General features: G+C 44.6%; 1 protein-coding gene across 2 annotated transcripts in view; it reads left to right on the forward strand.

Annotated features, from left to right (window-relative positions):
- Positions 1-315: 315 nt before the first annotated feature.
- APPL2 (adaptor protein, phosphotyrosine interacting with PH domain and leucine zipper 2) overlaps positions 316-21,508 on the forward strand; it is a 41,498-nt gene continuing 20,305 nt past the window's right edge. For both annotated transcript variants that reach the window (XM_081058414.1, XM_081058415.1), the window contains exons 1-8: positions 316-547; positions 7,153-7,251; positions 15,149-15,208; positions 15,829-15,900; positions 17,769-17,856; positions 19,465-19,506; positions 19,658-19,716; positions 20,454-20,600. In XM_081058414.1, the coding sequence (XP_080914540.1) occupies positions 494-547; positions 7,153-7,251; positions 15,149-15,208; positions 15,829-15,900; positions 17,769-17,856; positions 19,465-19,506; positions 19,658-19,716; positions 20,454-20,600 (621 nt within the window). In that variant the 5' untranslated portion in view covers positions 316-493. The remainder of the gene's footprint in view (positions 548-7,152; positions 7,252-15,148; positions 15,209-15,828; positions 15,901-17,768; positions 17,857-19,464; positions 19,507-19,657; positions 19,717-20,453; positions 20,601-21,508) is intronic.

A 21,508-nucleotide genomic window follows, 5' to 3' on the forward strand; every position in this document is an offset into this window, starting at 1 on the left:
AAGGGTTTTCCTTCCGTTAAAAACGTGGCGAGTCACAGCAGCAAAATCTGTTCGCACCTATCTCCTTCGATTCAAAAGTTTTCTGGGTACTCACAGAGATTAAAATCTTATCTTTCCGCCCAAGGTTCCCCTACTCGGGCTGTCTATGCACTGACTAGCGTAAGGACCGGGGCCCCTTAACCGCGGATGTCGACACCCCTGGCGTTCAAATTGCTGCTCGGCGGCCGGGAGGGTCTGCGGTTTCCCGCGAGCGGCGGGCGCGGCGGAAGCGGGTCGCCACACTTCCGGTGGCCATGCCGGGCGCCGGCCACACTTCCTGTTGATCCTGCTCCGCGGAGGGCAGGGCTGGGAGGAGGGCCGGCGGGCGGCCGCGGCGGCCACTGGCTGGGCGTGGGCGCGCGCGGGCACTGAGCGTCTGCCTGGTCGCCAGAGCCCGGAGCAGCCTCCTGCCCTCGGCCCTTCCATCCAGCCCTCGGCCCCGCCGCGCGGCATCATGCCCGCCGTAGACAAGCTGCTGCTGGAGGAGGCGTTGCAGGACAGCCCCCAGGTACCTCCCGCCGCTCCAGTAGCCCTGGCCGGAGCGCTGAGGCCGAGGAAGCCCCTCCAAGCCCTGGGTGGAGGCGGGGACGGGGCGGGCCCGGCCCTGCGTCCTGAGCCCGGGATGATCCGGGAGTGGGCATCCCTCTGGCAAAGCTGGAGACCCCGGGGGAGCCCCCTTTTGTGTCATGACCTCTTTCCCAACTCCACTGAAACTGAGGCTGCCGGCCTGAACTTCGGCTCCTCCACTTACTAGCCGAGCGCCCTGGGCAAAGAAGCTAACCTTTTGGTCATCTATAAAATAGGGATAATAGTTGTGCCAGCCTCGTAGAGTTGTTAGAATTAAATAAGGAAATAAATGCCTGTAAATGTGCTAGCCGACAATGATACAGAGTAAGGAGTTACCTCTATTATTACTACTGCTATTACTGAGCTGAGGGAACTGGTGGATTTTAGGGCCACTGAGGGAGGCAGCGCCTGGATCTCTTTCCCCGCGGTACCAGGCCTCCCTTTGGCACCGTTTTCCCATTTGTGAAGACAAAATTAACAATACCAGCTCCATTTTTGGCACCGGAGAACTCAAGTTCTTTGAGCTCTGCAAGTGAAAGTTTGTATGTAAAGATAGCGAATAAGTGCAGAATGACATTAGTTCATAATTCAGAGCACCTTTTCCCCAGGGAACGTTTGTTCTTTTCCATTAACATTTCCCCAGCTTCATATCTACTCTCCTGGTTCTCTATGCCTGGGTTATTTAAATAAGTCTCTTTATTCCCTTGTGTCTCAACTCGTGAAAAATTAGAATAGGATTGACCTGTTTTCCTTTCACAGTTTCCCTTCTCTTTTTGGTTCCTTTCCTTTTTCTTGCAGTGAATTGTGGTCCTGGGATGGTCCTTTGATGGGCTTAACTACAGCCACTCTGCCTCCCTCCAGTTCAGAATAAGTAGTCAAAGGGCTGTGTGCTTAGTTGTCTTGTGCTCCTTTCTTTGTAAGAAACTATAGGCAAGCTGTGATTTTTTTTTTTTTAAATTAGCATCTGCTGGTCTAATTGACTTTTCAAAGGCCTCTTTGAAGTCTCTAGACTTCTGGCATTTTAATGGATCCCAAATGGGACCCTTAGTAGAAGTCATTCCGTCCATCCTCACGCATACTCTTTAGGAGCGAAGATAATACAGAATTTCTTACGACACGATTTTGAATGAGGATTTCCATTTGCTTTTAGTTGGAGAAACTGAGGTACAAAGATGTATTGCTTTCCTAACTGAACGTGGAGATGGCTGAGCCAGGTTAGAGAGGTTACACTAACCCATAAGTTACCTGATTTTTGGACTCTGACATAAATCAATATGCATTATTTCTGAGTGGTTTACAGGATTTGCTCAGCTGTGAGGAAGTAGAAAGAGGCCTGGCAAACAAGTCAGGAGACCTGGGTCCTAATTCTAGCTCTAACACTGACTTATCATTTGGACAGGTCACTTATCCCCATCCTATGACTGGCTCAGTTTTCTCATCTGCAGGAGAGGGACATGGAGCAGATAATCTTCAAGGGGCTTTAGAAGCTTAAATTCTTGTCATATCTGCATAGTTTGTAACTCTGAGCTTGTATGTGGAAGAGGAGGTTCCGCGGAGTTGTCATTCCTTTTTACTGTTCCTCCTAAGGTAGGGAATTTGTGATTGCTTTTGAGACTTGGATGTCACCCTACTAGGGTTCTTGGTGAGGTTGATGGATGGCAGCTAACTTTCAAGAAGGTCTTTGATAATTATCAGAGCATATTTATTTAACACTCTTGTATGGGGAATGTGCCTAATGCAGCTTTACTCCCAAGGAAACTCAGGGACTTGGAACTGGAAGGAACCTAATTCAACGCCTTCATTTTGTGTATAAAGAATAAGAAGAATAGCAAACACCTATATCATACATGCATGTTTTGTGCCAGGCACTGTTCTAAATGCTTTACCTATATTATTAATTCACTTAGTCCCCCCAACACTCTTTTGAAGTAGGTGCTCTGTTAAAATTACCAAGGAGCACAGAGGTTAAATAACTTGCCCAGGGTTATCCACTACAAAGTGGCAGAGTCAAGATTGGAACCCAGACAGTCTGTATTGTTAAAGGTAACTCAGCCACCTACCACCTGGCTTTATTGTCATTGGTGACCTAAAATGTTGTTTCACTAAAAGGGAAAAGATCCTAAGAAACCACATATTGTTTGTTTCCTCTAGTTTTATGCTAAGTCTTTATGAGGGTTGCTCTAGTAACCTGGTTGCACAAGATTCATTAAATGAACACAAAGCTTTTGTATTTGAACTCAGTGACCCAGGAAGAGCTGAAGAGCAGTTGCTTGACCTTGGACACATCTGTTCATTTTCTCCTTTTTATTACTGCATGATGTGCTGTTATATGACTTGTCTATGTGCCTCCACACGTTATCTCTGGTTACCTCTGATACATGAAAGGTCGAATGTTTTAGGAATTAAGATACCCATCCCCATTGCTGTCTGGGAGCCTCTGCTCCTCACCAGGCGTGTTAGATGCTGGGAAGTAGCGACAGGTGAGATAAGGGTGCCTGCCTTCCACTGGTTCACAGTCTGTTCCGGGAGACAGATAAGGAAAGCAGCAGTCCCAGTACAATGTGAATACTGCTGTGATAGGAACACAAATGCAGCTTTGAGCTGCTGCAGCTCACACTTCTTCAGGGGCTTATTCTCTTTTGTGTAAGGAGTCTGCTTTTGAGGCAAGGTGAAAACAAAAGCACTATTGCTTTGCTGTTTTGATTTGTTTCTTTGTTTCCTTTGCAGTTGGCATAACTGAAGCACAGAGAGATTAAGTAAAGACTTAGTTCTGAGATGATGCAGTGAGTGGTCCAGCTGGGAACAGCCTTCTCTGACCAAACCAGGCCTTTCTTTACTCAAGGAAAGGCCTCAAATATAACCTGGTGGTTATGTCTTCATTGTGGAGGGGTTTTGCCCTGCTGTTCTCTATTTATAATACATTTTTCCTTCAGTAGACTTGGTTATACTGAGACATTTCCCTTCCTCTGCCAAACTATGAGTATAAGAACTTTATTTTTACTTTGAAATATACATATATATATATATATATATATATATACACATATGTATATGTATGTATAATGACATATATATACTTACCTATAATTTATATATATATATGTATATATTTCATAATCAGGCTATTAAAATGATGCCATTCTACAATTAGATGCTATTCTTGAGTAAAAAATGTCTATGACTATTTTGTTAGGTGACACCCACTTTCTTTCAGATAGAGGGATGAGGTGGAGTTGAGCCTATATCCATAGGGGGTTTGGTTTTGCTTTCCTGGCCAGGCATACTCTTGCGAGTGTAGGGTAGTAGGAAAAGGATGAAATTTACATCCTGATTCTACCACTGCTACCTTAGGCAAGTTACTCAACCTCTCTGAGCTTGTGTTTCCAGTCTGTAAAATTAGAATAAAAAGAGTTACTTAATGGAATTCTTATGAAGAATAAATACCCTATGTGAAGTGTCTTCATGCCTGCATGTCACAGCAACTCTATAAATGATTGCTGTTATTGTCTTCATAAGTGACATGCACCGTCTTTCAGACTTTTTTGTAGCATTTTTGAGCAACTCGTGTACCTTTGCCTGTTCCTTGGTCTCATTCCTTCTTTACGTGTCAGACCATTCCTGTTACAAATATAAGTTTAAGCAGATGCGGAGCTGATAAATGTGGATATCAAAACAGTGTCTGAGATAGCTGGGGGTATTTTTTTTCAGGTGTGACCATGGCCCTAGTTGAATTAGAAACAGAAGACTGGAGTTTTTCTGTCAGCCCTAATGGGTGTCCAAACTACAAAGAAAGAAAAAAGACAACACTTGTGATGTAGTTCTTTGGCAGTTATCACAGGTGAGAGAGCATGGCAGTAGGATGACCACAGAGAAGCCAGCTCCAGGCAGGATCGCAGGCTGCAGACCACTGGTCACACTCACCCTGCTGGGTGCGGATGCCGCCTCCTGCAGTGGAAGAAGCGTGGCCAGTTGGTACCAGGCAGGCGGGGGTGTACATCAGCCCTGCGGCTTCCCAGCTGTGGGCGTTGGAGCAAGTATCCCAACCTTGATGAACTTCAGTTTCATCATCTGTAAAATGGGGTTAATGTAACCATGGTATCTACCTCAAAGCTGTTGGATTAAATGAAGCAACAAATATTTAGTGCTCAGCAGTGTCTGACACATAGGTACAGAGTAAACGGTAGTTTTCATTTTCTTTCCGTTCCTTTTGTGGAGGACATTAATACAAGTCCTCTCTTTTCGTCTTACCTCTCATTTTTCATTCTGTTTTATTCCTAAGAGTATTAAAAACAATAAATAGGACTTGACTAAATGAGTATTAGCTGTAGTAATCCAGTTATATCATTTTCTTCCCTTCCCATTCTCCTAGATATATTAGTTAGAGCAAAGAAAGGTGTCAGAATCATAAACTTTGGCGGGATCCCAGCCTTGGCACCATGAGTCCAAAAAGGTCCTCTACGATGCGATGGCATTTATGGATAACTGTGTCGATAAGTGTTGCTGAAGTGTTAAAACCATGTGTAAAGCTCTTAGTGTCCAGAATACAATAAGCAACGAAAGTTCATTATCTTCTTCATAATATCATTTGTGATCACTCTGTTTCAGGCACTATAGACACTTTATGTACATTCATTATCTCATTAACTCTGCAAGTTTGGATCCAGGACTGATGACACAGTCCCAAGGTGATCCCAGATCCTCTGAGAGGCGCCAGCAGGCTATAAGCTCCTGGAGAACATAGGGTCACTTCTTATCTGTTCCCAGCACAATATTTCATCAGATATTGGATGAAGGCAGAGATGTGTGCATGAATGAATGTAGAGTGATAGACCACCAGGTGCTGAAAATGTCTTTTAACAACTTTTATTTTTTCCAAAAAAAAAAAAAGTATTTTTAAAAGATGGAATGAAGAATTCAAAACCATTATTTTTCACCCACTGGTTGATATCCATTCATTGATTATGAGATCCAGTGGATCACAACCATGATTTTTGTTTAAAAGGGACTAGAACAGAAAAGAATGGAATAGGAAATAATCAGAGTATGTACGCATACTAATGATACTGTTTGGTAAAATGTGTTTTGTGGTGTGGATTTTAATTTTTAAAAGTTTGAAGAACGGTTCTAACACACGAATGCACCCTGTAGTGTTTACCTCTCATTGAGAGCTTTTAAAAAAACCTTTCTTACATTTTCATTATTCTTTGCGTTCTGATCCTTCTCTGGATAAGGACTGGTACTGAAGAGAGTACATTGGTCTCAGAACAGGTATTTTTAGCCTTAAAGATCACCTGGGGCAAAGCCAGGATAAGCGTATACTGCTGTGAAGTGCACCCGAGTTTGTGGAACAAAATCAAGGGTGGAACAAACGATCCAAATGCCTACGTTCCCGTCCTAGTTTATTGGAGGTTCTTTGAGGTCAATAACTGCTCTCTTACCTGAGATAGGCTAGAAAAAGAAAGAAGGATGTGGAATTCATTTGCCCGGAAATAATGAGCCTTAATGGATTGTTCTTTGTGAAGGATTTTGATATCACCTCATTAAAGGCATTTCTGTAACTTTGCATTTTAGACGTGATGGGTTATTTTCTGAAATGGAAATCCCATTATCACTAACGTTGTATTTTAAATTCTCACCATGCTGAGCACGTTAACAAAAGTACCTTGAGTAGATGTAGCCTCTTATGTGACACCTTGATCCTTCCGACACCGTCCATTAAATAAATATTTCGTTAGTGCTCAGCGTGTGTCAGATAGGAGAAACCTTTCATCTAATGACATGGCTCCACTGTTCTCGGAGCACTGGGTGGTTAGTCTTCCCGAAGAAACTGAGCTAGTAGTGTTCTTGTTAAGTTGCTCTTTGAGCTTTGTGCCCAGATGTACCGCGAGTGGGCCGAGGTTACACGAAATTTCCTGGCCATGAGTTTGATATTGGTTGAATGAAATATGACGAAAGACATGAAAACTGACTGTACATAGTCACTTTCCACTATAAGAGGAAAGAATGACACACTCTTGTAAGATGTCCAGGATGGCAGAAAGCCAGTCAGATGGTTAGCTGCTGGGATGACACGGTGCTGAGTGTCCACGCCCTACTACTCACACAGGCCCGGCGTCGTGTCAGTTTATGGGCTTGAAGGGAAAGGCTGCCCTTGTAACACTTGTCTTTTTTTCTTTTTTAAAGCCCCTGGTGCTTGGTACTGGCTAACGGCAAGACAGATAAACAGCCTTTGAGTCTTAACCTTTTAAAAATTGGCTTTCCTTTTCTGGCCCCAGTACTCTGTTGTATTGTTTGCTTCATTCTATAGTCTAAAGGATTAAAAAAGTAGCTCTTAATTCAAGCTGCAGGAATCATCTCGTACTGGTATTACCAATAAAAGAATAAAGCCATAGAACAGGCACCTTCCCCCCATTTCTGTGTGTGTGTGTGTGTGTGTGTGTGTGTGTGTGTGTGTGTGTGAGCGGGGGGGGGGGCGGGGAGGGGTTGGTTCTACCTCCTTTGTAACTTTCCACTTAGAAATAAAATTGGCTTCTTCTTTCCTTGCAGACTCGCTCTTTACTGAGCGTGTTTGAAGAAGATGTTGGCACCCTCACGGATTACACTAACCAGCTGCTCCAGGCCATGCAGCGCGTCTACGGAGCCCAGGTAGCCGGCTGCCCCCTCACCCCGAGAGGAGCAGGGTAGGGACCCTCTGCCCTCACCTGGAAATTTGAATCAGAACACCACCACTTAAAATTTTGCAGAATTGTTTTCTCTTCTGCTTATCTTCAAAAACTGCGGACAGTCTGTTTGCATTGCTGAAGAAAGAGGGTAATTTTCCGATAAGTAGTGGAACCAGTAGAGAAGGGCCACATCACTGCTTTTCATTTTTGTTTTAAATTCAACCCCAAAGGGAAACATTTGAGTCTCCTCTTCCTACTTGTGAATGAGTGGGTTGAGTATTCTGAAACATGCTCTTTGTCTTTCTCATAATTGGGCAGTCTTAGATGTCAGTGCAGGAGGGTAGAGATATTTGTTCAAATGCTTCCTCTGAAAAGACTTGAGTCACAGTTCTGAAACTGTTGGGTGGCTTCTTTGTTTTGAGGAACAAGTATCTCTGGCTTGCAAAACCAGGGAGAATAAATTGCCAAGTAGCAAAAGTGAATCTTTTTAGATCAAGAAGTGCCTGTGTATGTTACTTTCTAAGAGAAGACTTACGGTTTACTTAAAAATAAAATTCATTATGTTACATATCAAAATATCATGGCCGTTGATGCTTTGGATTATGAATTTTTTTGCTGACTTAAGTCTATGTGTTAATGTCTCTTTTTCTCATTGATGATCTCTAAAGAAATACCACAGTCAGTATATAATAATGTATATTAATACTGTTATCTAGTCATTTATTATGTAGCTCTTAATATCTGTACATAATCATTTGTTGTCATTGTTTTATTAGTCATTTATTCATTTCACACAGGGGAGGAAGCCTCAGTCCCTGCCATTAGGGAGCTTATAGTTGGGTAGGGAGTCAGACAAAACAACTACCTAAGAGTGTTTGTTAGCAGCGCTAAGAGAGAACATCAGCTAAACCGGAGGAATTGTGCTGGGCACCGAAAAGGGAGAACGACTGATAGTTGAGGTGTATTGAGTACTTAATAGTTTCCAGGCCTGGTTTCAGGGGCTTTTCCATGGATCGTTTTATTTAAATTCCCCAACAACTCTGTGAGGTTACCATTGTTATTATTCTCATTTTATATCTTATCCTCGTTTTAAATAGGTAAGGGTTCTGACGATGAGTAACTTGTTTTAGTGCACCCCTTAACACGTGGCAGAGCAAGCAAGTCAGCCTGAAGGCAAAGCCTAAGCTCTTACCCACGAAGCCTGGGGATAGTAGCCTGAACTAGGGAAGTGGCATGAGAAATGGAGAGAAGTGGATGAATTTCAGAGGGCAGTTAGGAGGTTGAACAGTACTTAGTTGGATGTGAAGGGGTGAGGTGGGTAAAGGATGCGTCCAGAGCAATGCCCAGGTGTTGGAGTTGGACATCAGTGTGGATAGTCTGGGAGAACGCAGGAAGCCTAATGTGTGTGTGCAAGGGGAGGGAGGGGATGTCAATCATAATTTTCTTAAAAGGCTGATTTTGAGGTGTCCATGGGACATCAACGTGGGGAAAGAGATTTTGTTAAAAGTTCAGCCCCAGAGGTCAGGCTGGAGAGATGGAATTGGAAACTACACTGTATTATACAAGTGTAACTGATTAATTGGAACTCATTTTAATGGCCAAATTGATCGTGCTCATTTATAATTTTGCTTGTTGGTTGGGTAATATGTTCAGAAACGGGACATATTTTGTCGATTTTTTTTTTAAGCCCTATTTATTTTTTATTTTTCCCTATTCAAAATTTAAGAAACTAGAAAAATTTTAACTGGGCTTATACCTGAACTTGCTTGTTATTCAGCCATTTGAATATTGTCATTAAATGATTTGTTTTCTATTTAAGGTGTAAGAGTACTTGCGGGACTGTGTCTCCACTCCTCCCAGTAGCCTCTGTTCTTTCCGTGCCTTTCCCTGTCTGTCAGGATCATTTACTTGGAGATGTCCAAACACTCTCTTACGCGTTTTGTCTTTTGAGCCAGAAAACTACGTCTTGCCAAAATTAAGTGGGTCTTGCAGTCCAAGAGGCTTTTAATTCACACCACATGATCATCACACGGGTTCTGCTGGCCAGAAACCTCCCTCCTGCTGCGGCATTTCCTGCAGCAGAGGCTGGCGGGGACGGCTGGTTAGTGCTGCCAAGCTCAGCGACAGCTTCAAGTACTGGTCAGTGGCATTCAGATCAGCTGGGTCAGGGTCAGCTGGTTTTTCAGGTTTATTTGGAGACTTAGGTATTTTGTTTTGTTTTTAATTTAAAAAAGAGAACTTTTCTGACTCCCCTTTGATGGGTTAGTTTATATATGCATAGTATGTAGTAATTCTTAGTGTTTTCATTCAACTTTTTCCTTAAGTTATATTTTCTTGGTTTATTTGTTGTACTTTACATATTTTATACCTAGGTCTATTGAATCAGATTAATGTAGTTTTACAGTTTTATTTTTAAAAACAGAGGCACTTAGCAAGATGTAGTATTTCATTATTATATTTTAAAAATCAGGTTTATGCTGCTGGTAAATGATAAATGTTCATAAAAGATATTTAAAATCAGACTGCATGCTAAACTTCTTTGTTCTTGATGTAGCAAATGCCCTTCGTCCCTTCATTTTAGAAAGAGGAAGAGCAAGAAACACTGGAGGAAAGTTCTGTGAGCAGTTTTGCTGATTGTGGCTGGTTTGGGGGAAATTTAAATTTTATTTGGCGTAAGTGCTAGAATGAAACTACAGTCTGTAAGCTGCCTTCAGCACTTTACAGCAGCCCTACAGTCACATCCTGGTCTTTGCATTGTCAGATGCGCCTTTGCACGCCGTAGGAACACAGTACTCCAGTATAGGTCATTTTCATGAAGGCAGCTGCACACATTTCTCATGCACTAACAAAGCAGAGACAGGTTACTTAGAAAGATTTGCTGTCTTTCAAACTATTGCCTAAAGAGGTTAAAAACCTCCATAGTGTCTGAATAGAAGCATATGTATGCATAGTCTTACCTGAGAGGTTGCAGGCTCACCCAGTCTTCCTGTCTTCCCCCTTTAGTCCCCCACAGCTAACCACACCCAAACCTCCCACCCCGCCCTGTCTCCAGACGCTTCTGTGGCTCCCTGGAACCACCAGGCAGAGGCTAAACGCCCAACACGGCACGCAAAGCTCTTCATGAACTGAGTATCGGTCTACTCCTCTAGCCTCGCCTTTGGTTGTTCCAGAACGTGCCAAGACTTTGCTATGCCATTCCTGCCGCCAAAAATCCCATCAACCCCTTGCCCTGGCAAATGGCCTTGCTGGCTTTTAAGACTGGCCTCAAGACCGAGGAATCTCAGACACCTTTCCCTTCTTCTGTCCCTGGACAGAGCGTACCTATGCGCCGAGATGCCCCGGGTACTTGTTGGTCAGAGCATTTCAGGTGCAGCCAGTGGGCTTCCCTTGTCCCCCTGTGGACTGTGAGCTCCCACAGAGCACATTCTCTTTGTCTCCAATGGCCAGCACCCTGCCTGGTCCCAGTGAATGTTTGTTTGATACATATGCGTATGTGTTAAAGAAGGACTGAATTCAGGATGTCACCTAAACATCAGCACGTGCCAACTGTACACTTCCTTGTCACTCCTAATATATCCCCTCCTCAGGTCCTTAGTTAGCTGACATCCATCAGGCATCCAGACTAGAGCCTAGTTTTCTTTGACCCCTCTTCCTTCCTCACCACATGCCATTGTTTTTTTGCGTCAGGAATACCCCGCAGATCTCTGCCACCTTCTCCACTTTCTGGTTCGGGTTCAGACCCATTTTTGTCTCTCACTCGAGGTCTTCAGGTGGTCTCCTGACCCTCACGCCATTCTCTCCCTTCGGTGATTCCTTTCCACCACAGCCACTCATTTTTCTTCTGCTCATGTCCGATCTTGTCATTCTCTTGCCCAAGTCCCTCAGGGCTTCCTCGTTCCCAGTGCATTCCTTGCTACTCCCTGCGTGCCTCCACCTCAGGGGCTCCTGAACTTGTGGGACCATGGCCCCAGTGTTGTGGCGAGAGCTGTGGTGAATGGGATGTTCAGTACTTGGCTTCAGGCAACCTTTGGCCAAATACTTGGTGTAGATCAAAGCATGCCTACACGTGCCTTTGACTCAGTGGATTTCCTCTGCCCCTGCTCCCAGCCTTCCATCCACACTCACCATGGGTGGTGCCGCCCTCAGAGCCTTTGGGGGCGTTTCAGGGGACATTTGCAGGTAGTAAGCACTCTGAGCCACTGGAAGATAAACATTCCTTTGCCGAGAGCTCAGTGTTCCTTCCGGGTTTGCTAACCGGGTCTTTCTGCCTTGGCGACAGCCTTGGGAGGTTCTGTTTACCAGAGGAGATCCTGTCGGTAAACCCTTGGTCAGGTCATCTTTTAAAGGAGTCTTAGGAGACATCAAATAGCATAGATGGTAACCAGAGAACTGTTCCAGAATGTTGAAGGAATCTTTCAGCATTCCATTAAGAGTCCAAATTGTGGGCCACCTCTTTTGCTGGACTGCAGCTAGAACAGCATGGGATTTGTGTTCCTGTCGTGGGCCCTGTGGGGCCTGCTCACTGAGGACTAACTGGATAACAGTTTAGACTTCGGATCGGAATAGCACAGCGTTCAGACTTGGGCTTTAGATTTGGAGTCTGCCAGATCTGAATCGAGTCTTTCCCTTGCCAGTTACTAGTGTGATTTTAGAAAGTTACTATCCTTTCTTCTAGTCCCTACCTCATAGGTGCATTGTAAGGATTCAATGTGATAATATAGGAAGAACACTTAACAGCAATGTCAGGTACCTAGAAAGGACTCAGTAAATATTAGCAGGTATCTTTATTATTGTTATTACTGCTATTTACTCCATCCAGGCTCCAGTTCCGCAAGTCTTGTTGCAGAGATAATTTGTGGGCTTACCTGACAGGGTGTGGATTAATTAGCTCTTGTTGGTAAAGCATGCCATAGAACCTTTGTGTACAGGAGATTGAGTCAGACTGCTCTAGTTCAAAGACTTTTCCTGTAATGTGCTCTGTACAGCATAGGTTCATTTCTTCTGGGCAGATGACAGGCTGTGTTGTACCTACAGTTTGTTCCCAGTGAAATCATACCTGATAGAACAGAATCTTGCAGGCTGAAATCACACATATGTGAAAATATATAGCATTTTTATAAGGTATTTGTAGGAGCAACCCAACAGAGTCCAATTATACACCATAGTTTTGAACGCAGCTGTTATGTGTTGTGCTTCATGCTTCCTTCCTCCCTGAGTGACTGTGCAGATGTGTGAGTGGCACGTACGTGGCTCTCTCCTTTAGTCTGGGTGCAGTGTGATACTGGCAGCTCCCTGGCCGGTTTTTCCATTACATTTGGAGCACTTGCCAGTAAGCTCTAAAGAAGAGAAGAATTCAAGTAGTCTATGACCCTTGCGTGTTTTGAAGGCAGAGAGGGTTATCAATCTGACTGGTCTCTAAAGGATACAAATATAGGGGAGTCATGTTTTAGACTTAGCTAAAATAAAGAAAAGAATCACTTAGAAGAGTAGAAAATGTTCCTTGAATCTGACATGTCGTAGCTTAAAGCAGAGCCTCCTGAGGGAGGTGTGGCAGAGGAGTGGGTCTTCTGAAACATTGACTGTCTAAGGCAGGATCAGCAACTTACTGCCCTTGGCTGGCCTCTTATTTTTGTAAATAAAATTTCATTGGAACGAAGTCATAGTCATTCGTTTATGTATTGTTTATGGCTGCTTTCACGCTACAGAGCAGAGGCTGCGTAGTTGTGACAGAGACCCTACATCTCAAAAGCCAAAAATAATTAAACTATCTGCCCCTTTACAGGAAAAGTTTGTCAACTCTAGTCTTATCTCTTAGCAGGACTTGGGACCTTAAAGAGTAGTATTTAAGGTTGTAGATTTTAAAATCAGACAGACTTGGATTCACATCCCAGCCTTGCTGCTAACTAGCTGTGTGACCTTGGACAAGTGTCTTAACCTCTCTCTCTTCATCTGTAAAACTGAGTTTAATAATTGGAACTCGCCTTACACGGTTGTCAGAATTAAATGAGGTAATGCCTGGAATGTACTTAGGGTGGCGTCTGGCGTGCATTAAGTGCTCTGTAAATGTTGCTGCTATAGTTAGGATGATTCTGTGGGTCTACAGATCATACATAATTTGCAGGGAGCTGCCCCCAGGCAGAGGCCGAGGTAGCTTGAACAAATCCATCCTAAACCCACTGCTAACTCAGAGGAGTAAGGAATTTTCCGATAGAGCCGCGAATGAGCCCAGGGAGTGGGCTCAGACCCTTGTTTCCATGAACTCTGATCTTTAAAACAACTCTGCCAAAGAGGGTCAGCAGGCTGCTTCCTGGCCGAGTGCTTCATCCCTGTCCAGTCTGTGTATTTTATTGCCCATTTGAGATGTTTCCTTGTAGGACTAGGAAATGTTTTTTCCCCTCACACCATGATTCCAGGTGTTGTTTTAAACTTAGACTTCAGATGAATCTTCTGACCTTGTTCATTCATTCATTCATCAAACATTTGTCAGGTGCCTGCTGTGTGCTGGGAACTGTTGCCCATTCCTGTCTAGCTGCCTGACAGTGCTTGTGGATTTGTTCACTTGCCTTCCTCTTGGCTGTGTGGCTGCCAGCTCTTGTTCGTTTTGAAAAGAGTAGCGTCCCCGTGGGATGCGAAAGCCAGGAACTTTGCCTGACTTTATTCTGGGGAAAAAGGGAGAGAGCCCATGTTTCAGGGTCTGTTAATGCCTGTTCCTTGGGACAGATGAAGGAAATCAGGGAACAGGTTGGCCAGTTGTCTGCAAAGAAGGCCCAAAAAAGTAGGATTAGGCTCTGCTGGGTCTTGCAAAGGAAGACCATGAAAAATAAAAGAAGCTCCTGCAGAGCTCGGGCCCTTCTTCTAAAGGAGCAGCAAACCCAGGAGAATTAGAAAGTAAGTGGAGGCTGAGGCCAGGGTAAGCCAGTGCCCTCCCCTCATCGCTTCAGGTCAGAGCTGGTGGCTCCACCCTTCTCTTAGGAATAAGCCCTGAATCTGAAGAGAAGTTTTAACTGAGCTTTGGAAATGCAAGACACATTTTCTAGGCTGGGTGCATTGATGGTGGGAAATAGTGGTAGGAAACTGCTGTGTATCCAGAGATTGGAGGAATAAATAAGAGAAGAGGAAAATGGACAGTATTGGCCAGTGAGAAGCAGCACAGAAGAGGGCCTCCTGGGCATTGCCGCCATGCTTCTGTGTTACCATCCATAATTACGAAGCTAGTCTTCTAAGTCCGGGTAGAATCTGATCGTGTCGTGGTGCTGCCGAGGTTCCCATTATGCTTAGAATAGTGTAAATCTGGGCCACGGAGTCCTCCATGCCCTCGCGCTGCCCCAACTGCCCCCACACCCTGCACCCCTCGCTCCAGCTCCGCTTTAGAGGTCTACAGACAGGCTGTGTGCTTTTTCCACTTGTTGGTCTCTACTTCTGGCAAGCTGTCCCCATGGCTCACTCCTAGTCTTCTTGAGTGGTCTGCTTAACACATCTCTTCCTTAGAGACCCTCTGAGGCTTCCTGTCCAAGCACCCAGTATTTCCTTTGCGGTTCTCATGATGTTTGTAACTGTTCTTTGATGTCTGCTTCCCTGGTAAGCCCCGCGAGGACAGGGACCATGTCTATTAACCGCATTATAATTGCTCACCACATTTGTTCACTGACTGAATGTCTGGAAGGAGCAGTAATTTGTAAATGGTGTGTGTGTGGTGGGTGGGGGGCATGGGGGAGCAAGCTGTAACCTTGGACTGTTTTGGTCTTGTTATCCACATCGTTTCTGAACAAAGTATTATTTTACAGCCACGTAGTGTTTTTAAGGGATCCTCTGAGGTACCATTTTTCAGTGACTATGTATGCACTGGACAAATCTCACTTGCTTCTCTCTTCTCCCTGCAGAATGAAATGTGCCTGGCCACTCAACAGCTTTCTAAGCAGCTGCTGGCATATGAGAAACAGGTAACTTGATATTTATGTGGTGTATGGTGCTGTGCTCAGGTCTCTCTTAAGTGGAGTTCTTCTAAAAGAAATTCTCCAAAGGCATCCTTTAGAGACTGGCCTTCCTTCCTTCCTTCCTTCCTTCCTTCCTTCCTTCCTTCCTTCCTCCCTTCCTTCCTTCCTTCCTCCCTTCCTTCCTTCCTCTCTTTTTTTCCATCGTCCATTTCCATTTTTTCTTGTTTTCTGGCCCTTTCCTTTCCTCTGATCAGTTCTAAGCGGCGATTATCTCAAAGTCCATGTGATATAGTCTCATTAGCCGCCAGAAGTAATTAGCTGCCCTTGAGGGAGAGTTCATAGTCTCTGAAGAAGTACAGGTAAATCGACACTAACCATTCCAGGAAATAAACTCAGAGATACCATTATTTCTGAACAGAAGGTTGATGAGCAATGAAGGAATCGTGTGGCGGGGGCGGCTGAGTGCATCGCTGGGGCAGGACCAGGGAGAGCTCTAGTTTTCTGCCGTTAGACACACTGACATTATGTGTCTTGGGAGAAGGAAGGAAGCCAATGTTGGGGGGGGTGGGGGTTTGGGGGAGGGGGGATGCCGTGGCGCTCAGTTAACACCTGGCTCTTATTCTTAGAATTTTGCTCTTGGCAAAGGCGATGAAGAGGTAATTTCTACACTCCACTATTTTTCCAAAGTAGTGGATGAGGTAAGACAGCAACATGGCAAGTGTTATTCGATTCTTTTTTCAAACTTTCTTTGATCTTTCATTTTGGACAACTTTCCATTTCTAGAGATCTACTTTAATATCTGAGATGGTATCTCAACTTGTTGATCTTCCAAGGTCTGTTTCGTAAGAGAGGGGGTATAATATCATATTTATTTCTTGTTTGAGGGGAAAGACTTTGATAATAAATGAACAAGAGACCAAAAGAAAGATTTCTAAGAATTCAGTTTCCTAAGGAAGGTGTATGAGTCTCTCAGGGCTGCTGTAATAAATGACAAGTAGGTGGCCTAAAACAATAGCAGTTTATTCTCTCCCAGTCCTGGAAGCCAGAGTGTGAAATCCCGTTGTTGGCAGGGCCCGCTCCACGGCCCTAGGGGAGAATCCTCCCTGTCTCTTCCAGCCTCTGGGGGCTCCAAGTGTTCCTTGGCTGGTGGCTGCATCCCGTCAATCTCTGCCTCTAACTTCACAGGCCTTCTCCCCCCACTCCACCCCTGTACGTTTCCTTTTCTGTCTGTGTCTTATCTACTTATAAGGACACTTGTCATTGGATTTACAGCCCACCTGGATAACCCAGGATGATCTCATTCCAAGACCTTTTTCTGATGGTTCATCTGCAAAGACCTTTTTCTCAAATATTCATGTGTTCTGGGTGGATATTTCTACCTAAATGCAGAGGGTTTCATACACAACCCAGAAAGACCAGGGCTATTGGGGGAGATCTGTGTGACCTCTGGCACTGCTGAGGGAACCTTCGCCAAATGTTTACTCCACAAAATGATCACTGGGTGATTTCCCCTTAATCACCTAGCAGGAATCCCAGAGCACCCTCAAAAGTCTCTGGAAGTCTGGGGCCCAGAGTAAGAATCCCTTGCTAAAGGAGCCCACATATTGTCTGTTTACTGTGCAAACTCTGGTCCTGTGGTCTTTCACTGCCGCACTTTGGAAGTTTGCGCAGCTTTGTGAACATGAAAGACAAACTACATCCCAAACAGATTAGTGGGAAGAGTATGGCTTTTAGATCCCAGTAGCCCGAGATTAAAATCCCAGCCATGCTGCTTATTTGCTCTCTGGATGTGGAGACTTACTTGCCTGTCTATAAAATGGGGTAATAAAACCTAACTCACAGAGTGGGTGAGAACTAAGTGGTATAAGGCACGCAAAGCTGGCGTAAGGCATACAGGAGTACTCCAAAGTGGTAGTGCTGGTGGGGATAATTTTATTTTTCCTACACCAGTGACAATGACAGAATTTAGTAAGGCCTTGAGGTAGAGGGCGAGAAAGAATCAAGGGCTGTTAAAGTTATCTGGTAAGGAGGATCACGTTTGAATACAGTCACCCTGTTGTTCTTAGAAAGGTTCTGTTCTAAAGAGCAGAGGCCTGAAATCTGGCTGAGTTGTGTCAGTGGGGAACGTTCTTCTCCAGAGTAATTCCCAGGCCCACAGCCGGGTGTGGTTGTAGCGTTAGGATCCCAGCAGGCCTGTCTTTCAAGTGTGACTTCAGCCCGCTCTGAGAGTGTCCTGGGGACGTGGTGACCTGCGATAAGCTGTGTTCCCTGCAAGCACATCAAAGCATTCTCCTTCCCAGGTGGGCGTGGCTTAGCCTGAGACCACAGGACCAGAGTTTGCACAGTAAACAGACAATATGTGGGCTCCTTTAGCAAACTTAACTGGTCAGTCAGAACCTTTTAGTACCTGTAGGCCTTTGTCATTTACTGCTTTATCAAGGGTATTTATTTGCTAAGGAAGTAGAACTGAGCTCTTTAACCACAAGGAAGTCGGCAGTGTGATTGACTCCTTGGTGTTAGTAACGGTGGATATAAATTTTTTTCAACAGATTTCTCTTTCTTTCAGCTTAATGTTCTCCATACAGAGCTGGCTAAACAGTTGGCAGACACAATGGTTCTACCTATTATACAATTTCGAGAAAAGGACCTCACAGGTAAAGAAACTGCGTTCAATGCCAAGTTACCTTCAAAACATGATTCATTTAATAACCATTTTCACTGCATTACTTTCTTTAAATGTGTGGGTCATTGAGAAACGCCTTTTCTTTTTGAGGAGTTCAATTTAGCTAACTTTATTGAGTCCCCACTGTGTTCTTGGCTCACCTAAAGGAGGCCACAGGCTCATAAAACAGACTTGGAAACACAATTGTAATGGGTAGTGAGGGCAGCAGGACAGAGATGTACGAGGAAAAGAAAGAGAACACGGAAAGGCATGGGTAGGGTGCCAGGGAAGGCTTCCTGGAGAAGTGGTCTCTGAGCTGGGTTTTAAGAGATGAATTAGTGTTTACCAAGTAGACAGAGATGGCAAGGCTTGTATTACTGACTAAGAGCATTTGTGAAGGCACGCTGTTCTCAGGGAGCCATGACTACTTTGGAATGTAGAGGAATGTAGTGAAAACGAGAAGCTTCTTAGTATCAGTGAAAAACGGTCATCAGAGTCCTTTTCTGATGACGCCAAGACATGCATTTGAAGTGTTTGTGCCAATCGTGCATGAGTCTACATCTGACCCAATTTAGAATCTGTATCCCCTTCTTTGACGGTGGTGCTTCATTTTGCTGCCTTTTTCATTCATGCACCGATACAAGTATGTAATCTGAATGAAGACAACACAAAAAATATTAAGGAGGTTACTTAAAATTGATAAGGCAAGAACACCACAGCTCTGCTCTAATAGGAAATAAAAGGTGAGAGAAAGAAAGAAAAATGCAAGAAGAGAAAGGCAGAAAGCAGCCTGATACCAGAAAGAGAAAGAATAATGAGAAGTTTTAAAGCTGGAGGTAGTTTTGAGGCAAACTGGAAAACAACATAGAAGATGTGAAAATGCTTTGCTTTGTTTGAAAAAGGAAAAATGGATTGCTTTAGAATTGTACAAAGTATCACTTTCTTTTAAGTTTCTCTATTTTTAAGTTTTTAACCTTGGACACTCACTGCTCTCATTGACCTTTTTGGCTCTTTGGTCTTGGACTTGGTACAACCATCTCTGTGTGTGTGATAGCTGTTGCACCCACACAGGGAGTAGTTATTGGTGTTGGCTTGCTGCAAGTACTAGATTGCTTCATTTTGTTAAAACGAGCACCCTGTATTCCTTTGTCGGATGTTAAAATAGCAACAACAGGAAATTTTTAGGTTCGGGGTATAGTCAGGGCAGTCTGAGGAAAGATGTACTAAAACGGTTTTTTGGGGGCTGAAGAATCAGAGCCCACCTTTATACTCCAGGTCCCCATGAATCGTACCTGGCCACACGCACTCCAGCCCGCGTCCCTGAATCCCCTCTCACAGATCTCAGAGGCTGTCAGGAGAGGACGGGCTTCATGGTCAGTCATGCTCACTTAGTGTGGGTGCCGCTGAGGCCACAAGCTCCAGTGAGCCCAGGATTCCCAGGCACGATGTCCGGGCCCCATGAGGACAGCGGACCTGAGGGGGTGCTGGCAGGGCCATCCCCTGCCATGTGTACACCTTTATCTTCCTGGGAAAGCAGAGAGTTCCGGGTTGGCTAGTTTTGTTTTTCTTTGCTCTAAGTTGTTCTTTTTCTCTTGTTCAGAAGTAAGCACTTTAAAGGATCTTTTTGGACTCGCCAGCAATGGTAGGCATTATCTTCGTTCTTTGTGTGTGTAGTTAGTGATGCCTGTGGGTTTAGTGTGTCTGTGGGTTTAGTGTGTCTGTGGGCAGAGACACCGAATGAATATTCTTGCCTTTAAACCCATCTGGGTGTTAAAATGTCTCTTTACTTTTAGAGCATGACCTCTCAATGGCAAAATACAGCAGGCTTCCTAAAAAAAAGGAGAATGAAAAGGTAAGAATACCTGCCTTACATGTTTTTGTCACCTCATTTATTTAAGCTCCTTTTGTGCCTTCCCATTGTGAATTTGTGGCATTGAGGGTGTTCTGATGAATGTCTTCTCTTTTTTTCTTATACATGGATTTTTAAATCACTTATTGTGAATCTCATAAGTAAGTTTCCACTTCCCAATGTTAGCTTTTCAAACTGGTTTTCAAACACCAACTTGGAACCATTGTAAAATTGTAAAATTACAATCACGCAGTGATTTGAACTTAAGATTGGTACCTCGTGTGACTGACTAATACACACTCAGGCCCTGAACTCCTTGATCTGCGTGTTCACTCTGACTCTGTAACCCATGCTTTCCAGCTTTTTTTTCTTTTTGCTACTATACATAATGTTGACTGTTTTCAGGAATATAACTTTTATTTCTGTTCCATGATTTCCTTAGCATACACTCTCACGCGTGACCCACAGTGTCCGTGGCTTTCAGTGCGCTTAGCGCTCTGTTGTGCTACCAGCACAAGGGGTTGGCTTCACCCCAGTGCAGCCTCACAGACACTGAGATGCCATTTGGTGATTTTAATTTGGATTCTTTAAAACATGAGGTACAACCTTATGTGTGTCTTATTCTACTTGTCACAGAAATGCTTCTGATATATAAATGAACGTGTTTAGAAGTCACATGCTCCTACAGAATTGCCACATCCATTAGACAGCCTGAAGTTTTCCTTTCGCCCCTTAATCAGGTGAAGACTGAAGTTGTAAAAGAGGTGGCGGCTGCCCGACGGAAACAGCACCTTTCGTCCCTCCAGTACTACTGCGCCCTCAACGCGCTTCAGTACCGAAAGCGCATGGCCATGGTGGAGCCCATGATGGGCTTCGCCCACGGACAGGTGCGTGGTCCTTCCCGAGGTGCTAGATCTCAGCCAGCTGTGGAGGACAGCGTGGCCTTCTGCTGAGGGGGCACTGAGGACAAATGGAGGCATCACCAAAGAAGGAAACACAAATGCACACCCTCCCTGGAACCTTTCTGAGGTTCAGCACTCATCGTAGCTGGACTTGACAGGCTGTGCGTGCAGGAAACGATGGTCTTGATCCCAGGCCTCCCGTGGGCAGGAGCCGGTGTGGCCCTCTGTCTGGGATTTAAAGGGCAGCCAGGCTGGTCCGACTTTCTCAGAAGCAGCTGACTGTTCAGGCTGGTAGAGCCTGGCTTACAACCTAGGACCCCACACATTCCTTTGCTGCCCTGGTGGTAAGGTCCCCTCGGATGGGCTGTCCTCAGATGACACATGGCTGAGCTTGCTGCCGGCACCTTGGCACGTGGCGCATGCGGACGTGTTGCCAGTGCTTGATGAGTCTCTGTAGAGTGTGTATTTAGTTCTTGCCCCCATTTAGTGGTCGATGGAACGTCGTCTGCAGGGAGCCTCCAGTTTCAGGATGGGCACCAGCCTGGCAGGGACAGGAGTGAGTGTGGGTGTGAGGCGAGCGGCACCTCCCCTCACCCTCCGTGCCTGCCCTGCTGTAGCCCCACTTATGTTGCCTCCGAGCTCACTCCGGCATGTGGCAAACGCACCCCTGGAACCTTCTCTCAGTTGACGATCTAGGAACAGAAAGGGATGTGAGGAAACAAAATGTTGAGAAGAAAAAGTCAGCGACTTAAAACAAAACAAAAAACCCACATGAGAGCACGTATTATTTTTATACTACATTTTAAAAATACACATATTTTAAAAGAAGAAATACAATAGTTTCATTCCGGGAAAAGGGGAACAAGAGAGGATCTTTAAACATACCAGCTCAG

This window comes from Rhinolophus hipposideros, assembly GCF_964194185.1.
Source record: "Rhinolophus hipposideros genome assembly, chromosome: 9".
NCBI lineage: Eukaryota > Metazoa > Chordata > Mammalia > Chiroptera > Rhinolophidae > Rhinolophus > Rhinolophus hipposideros.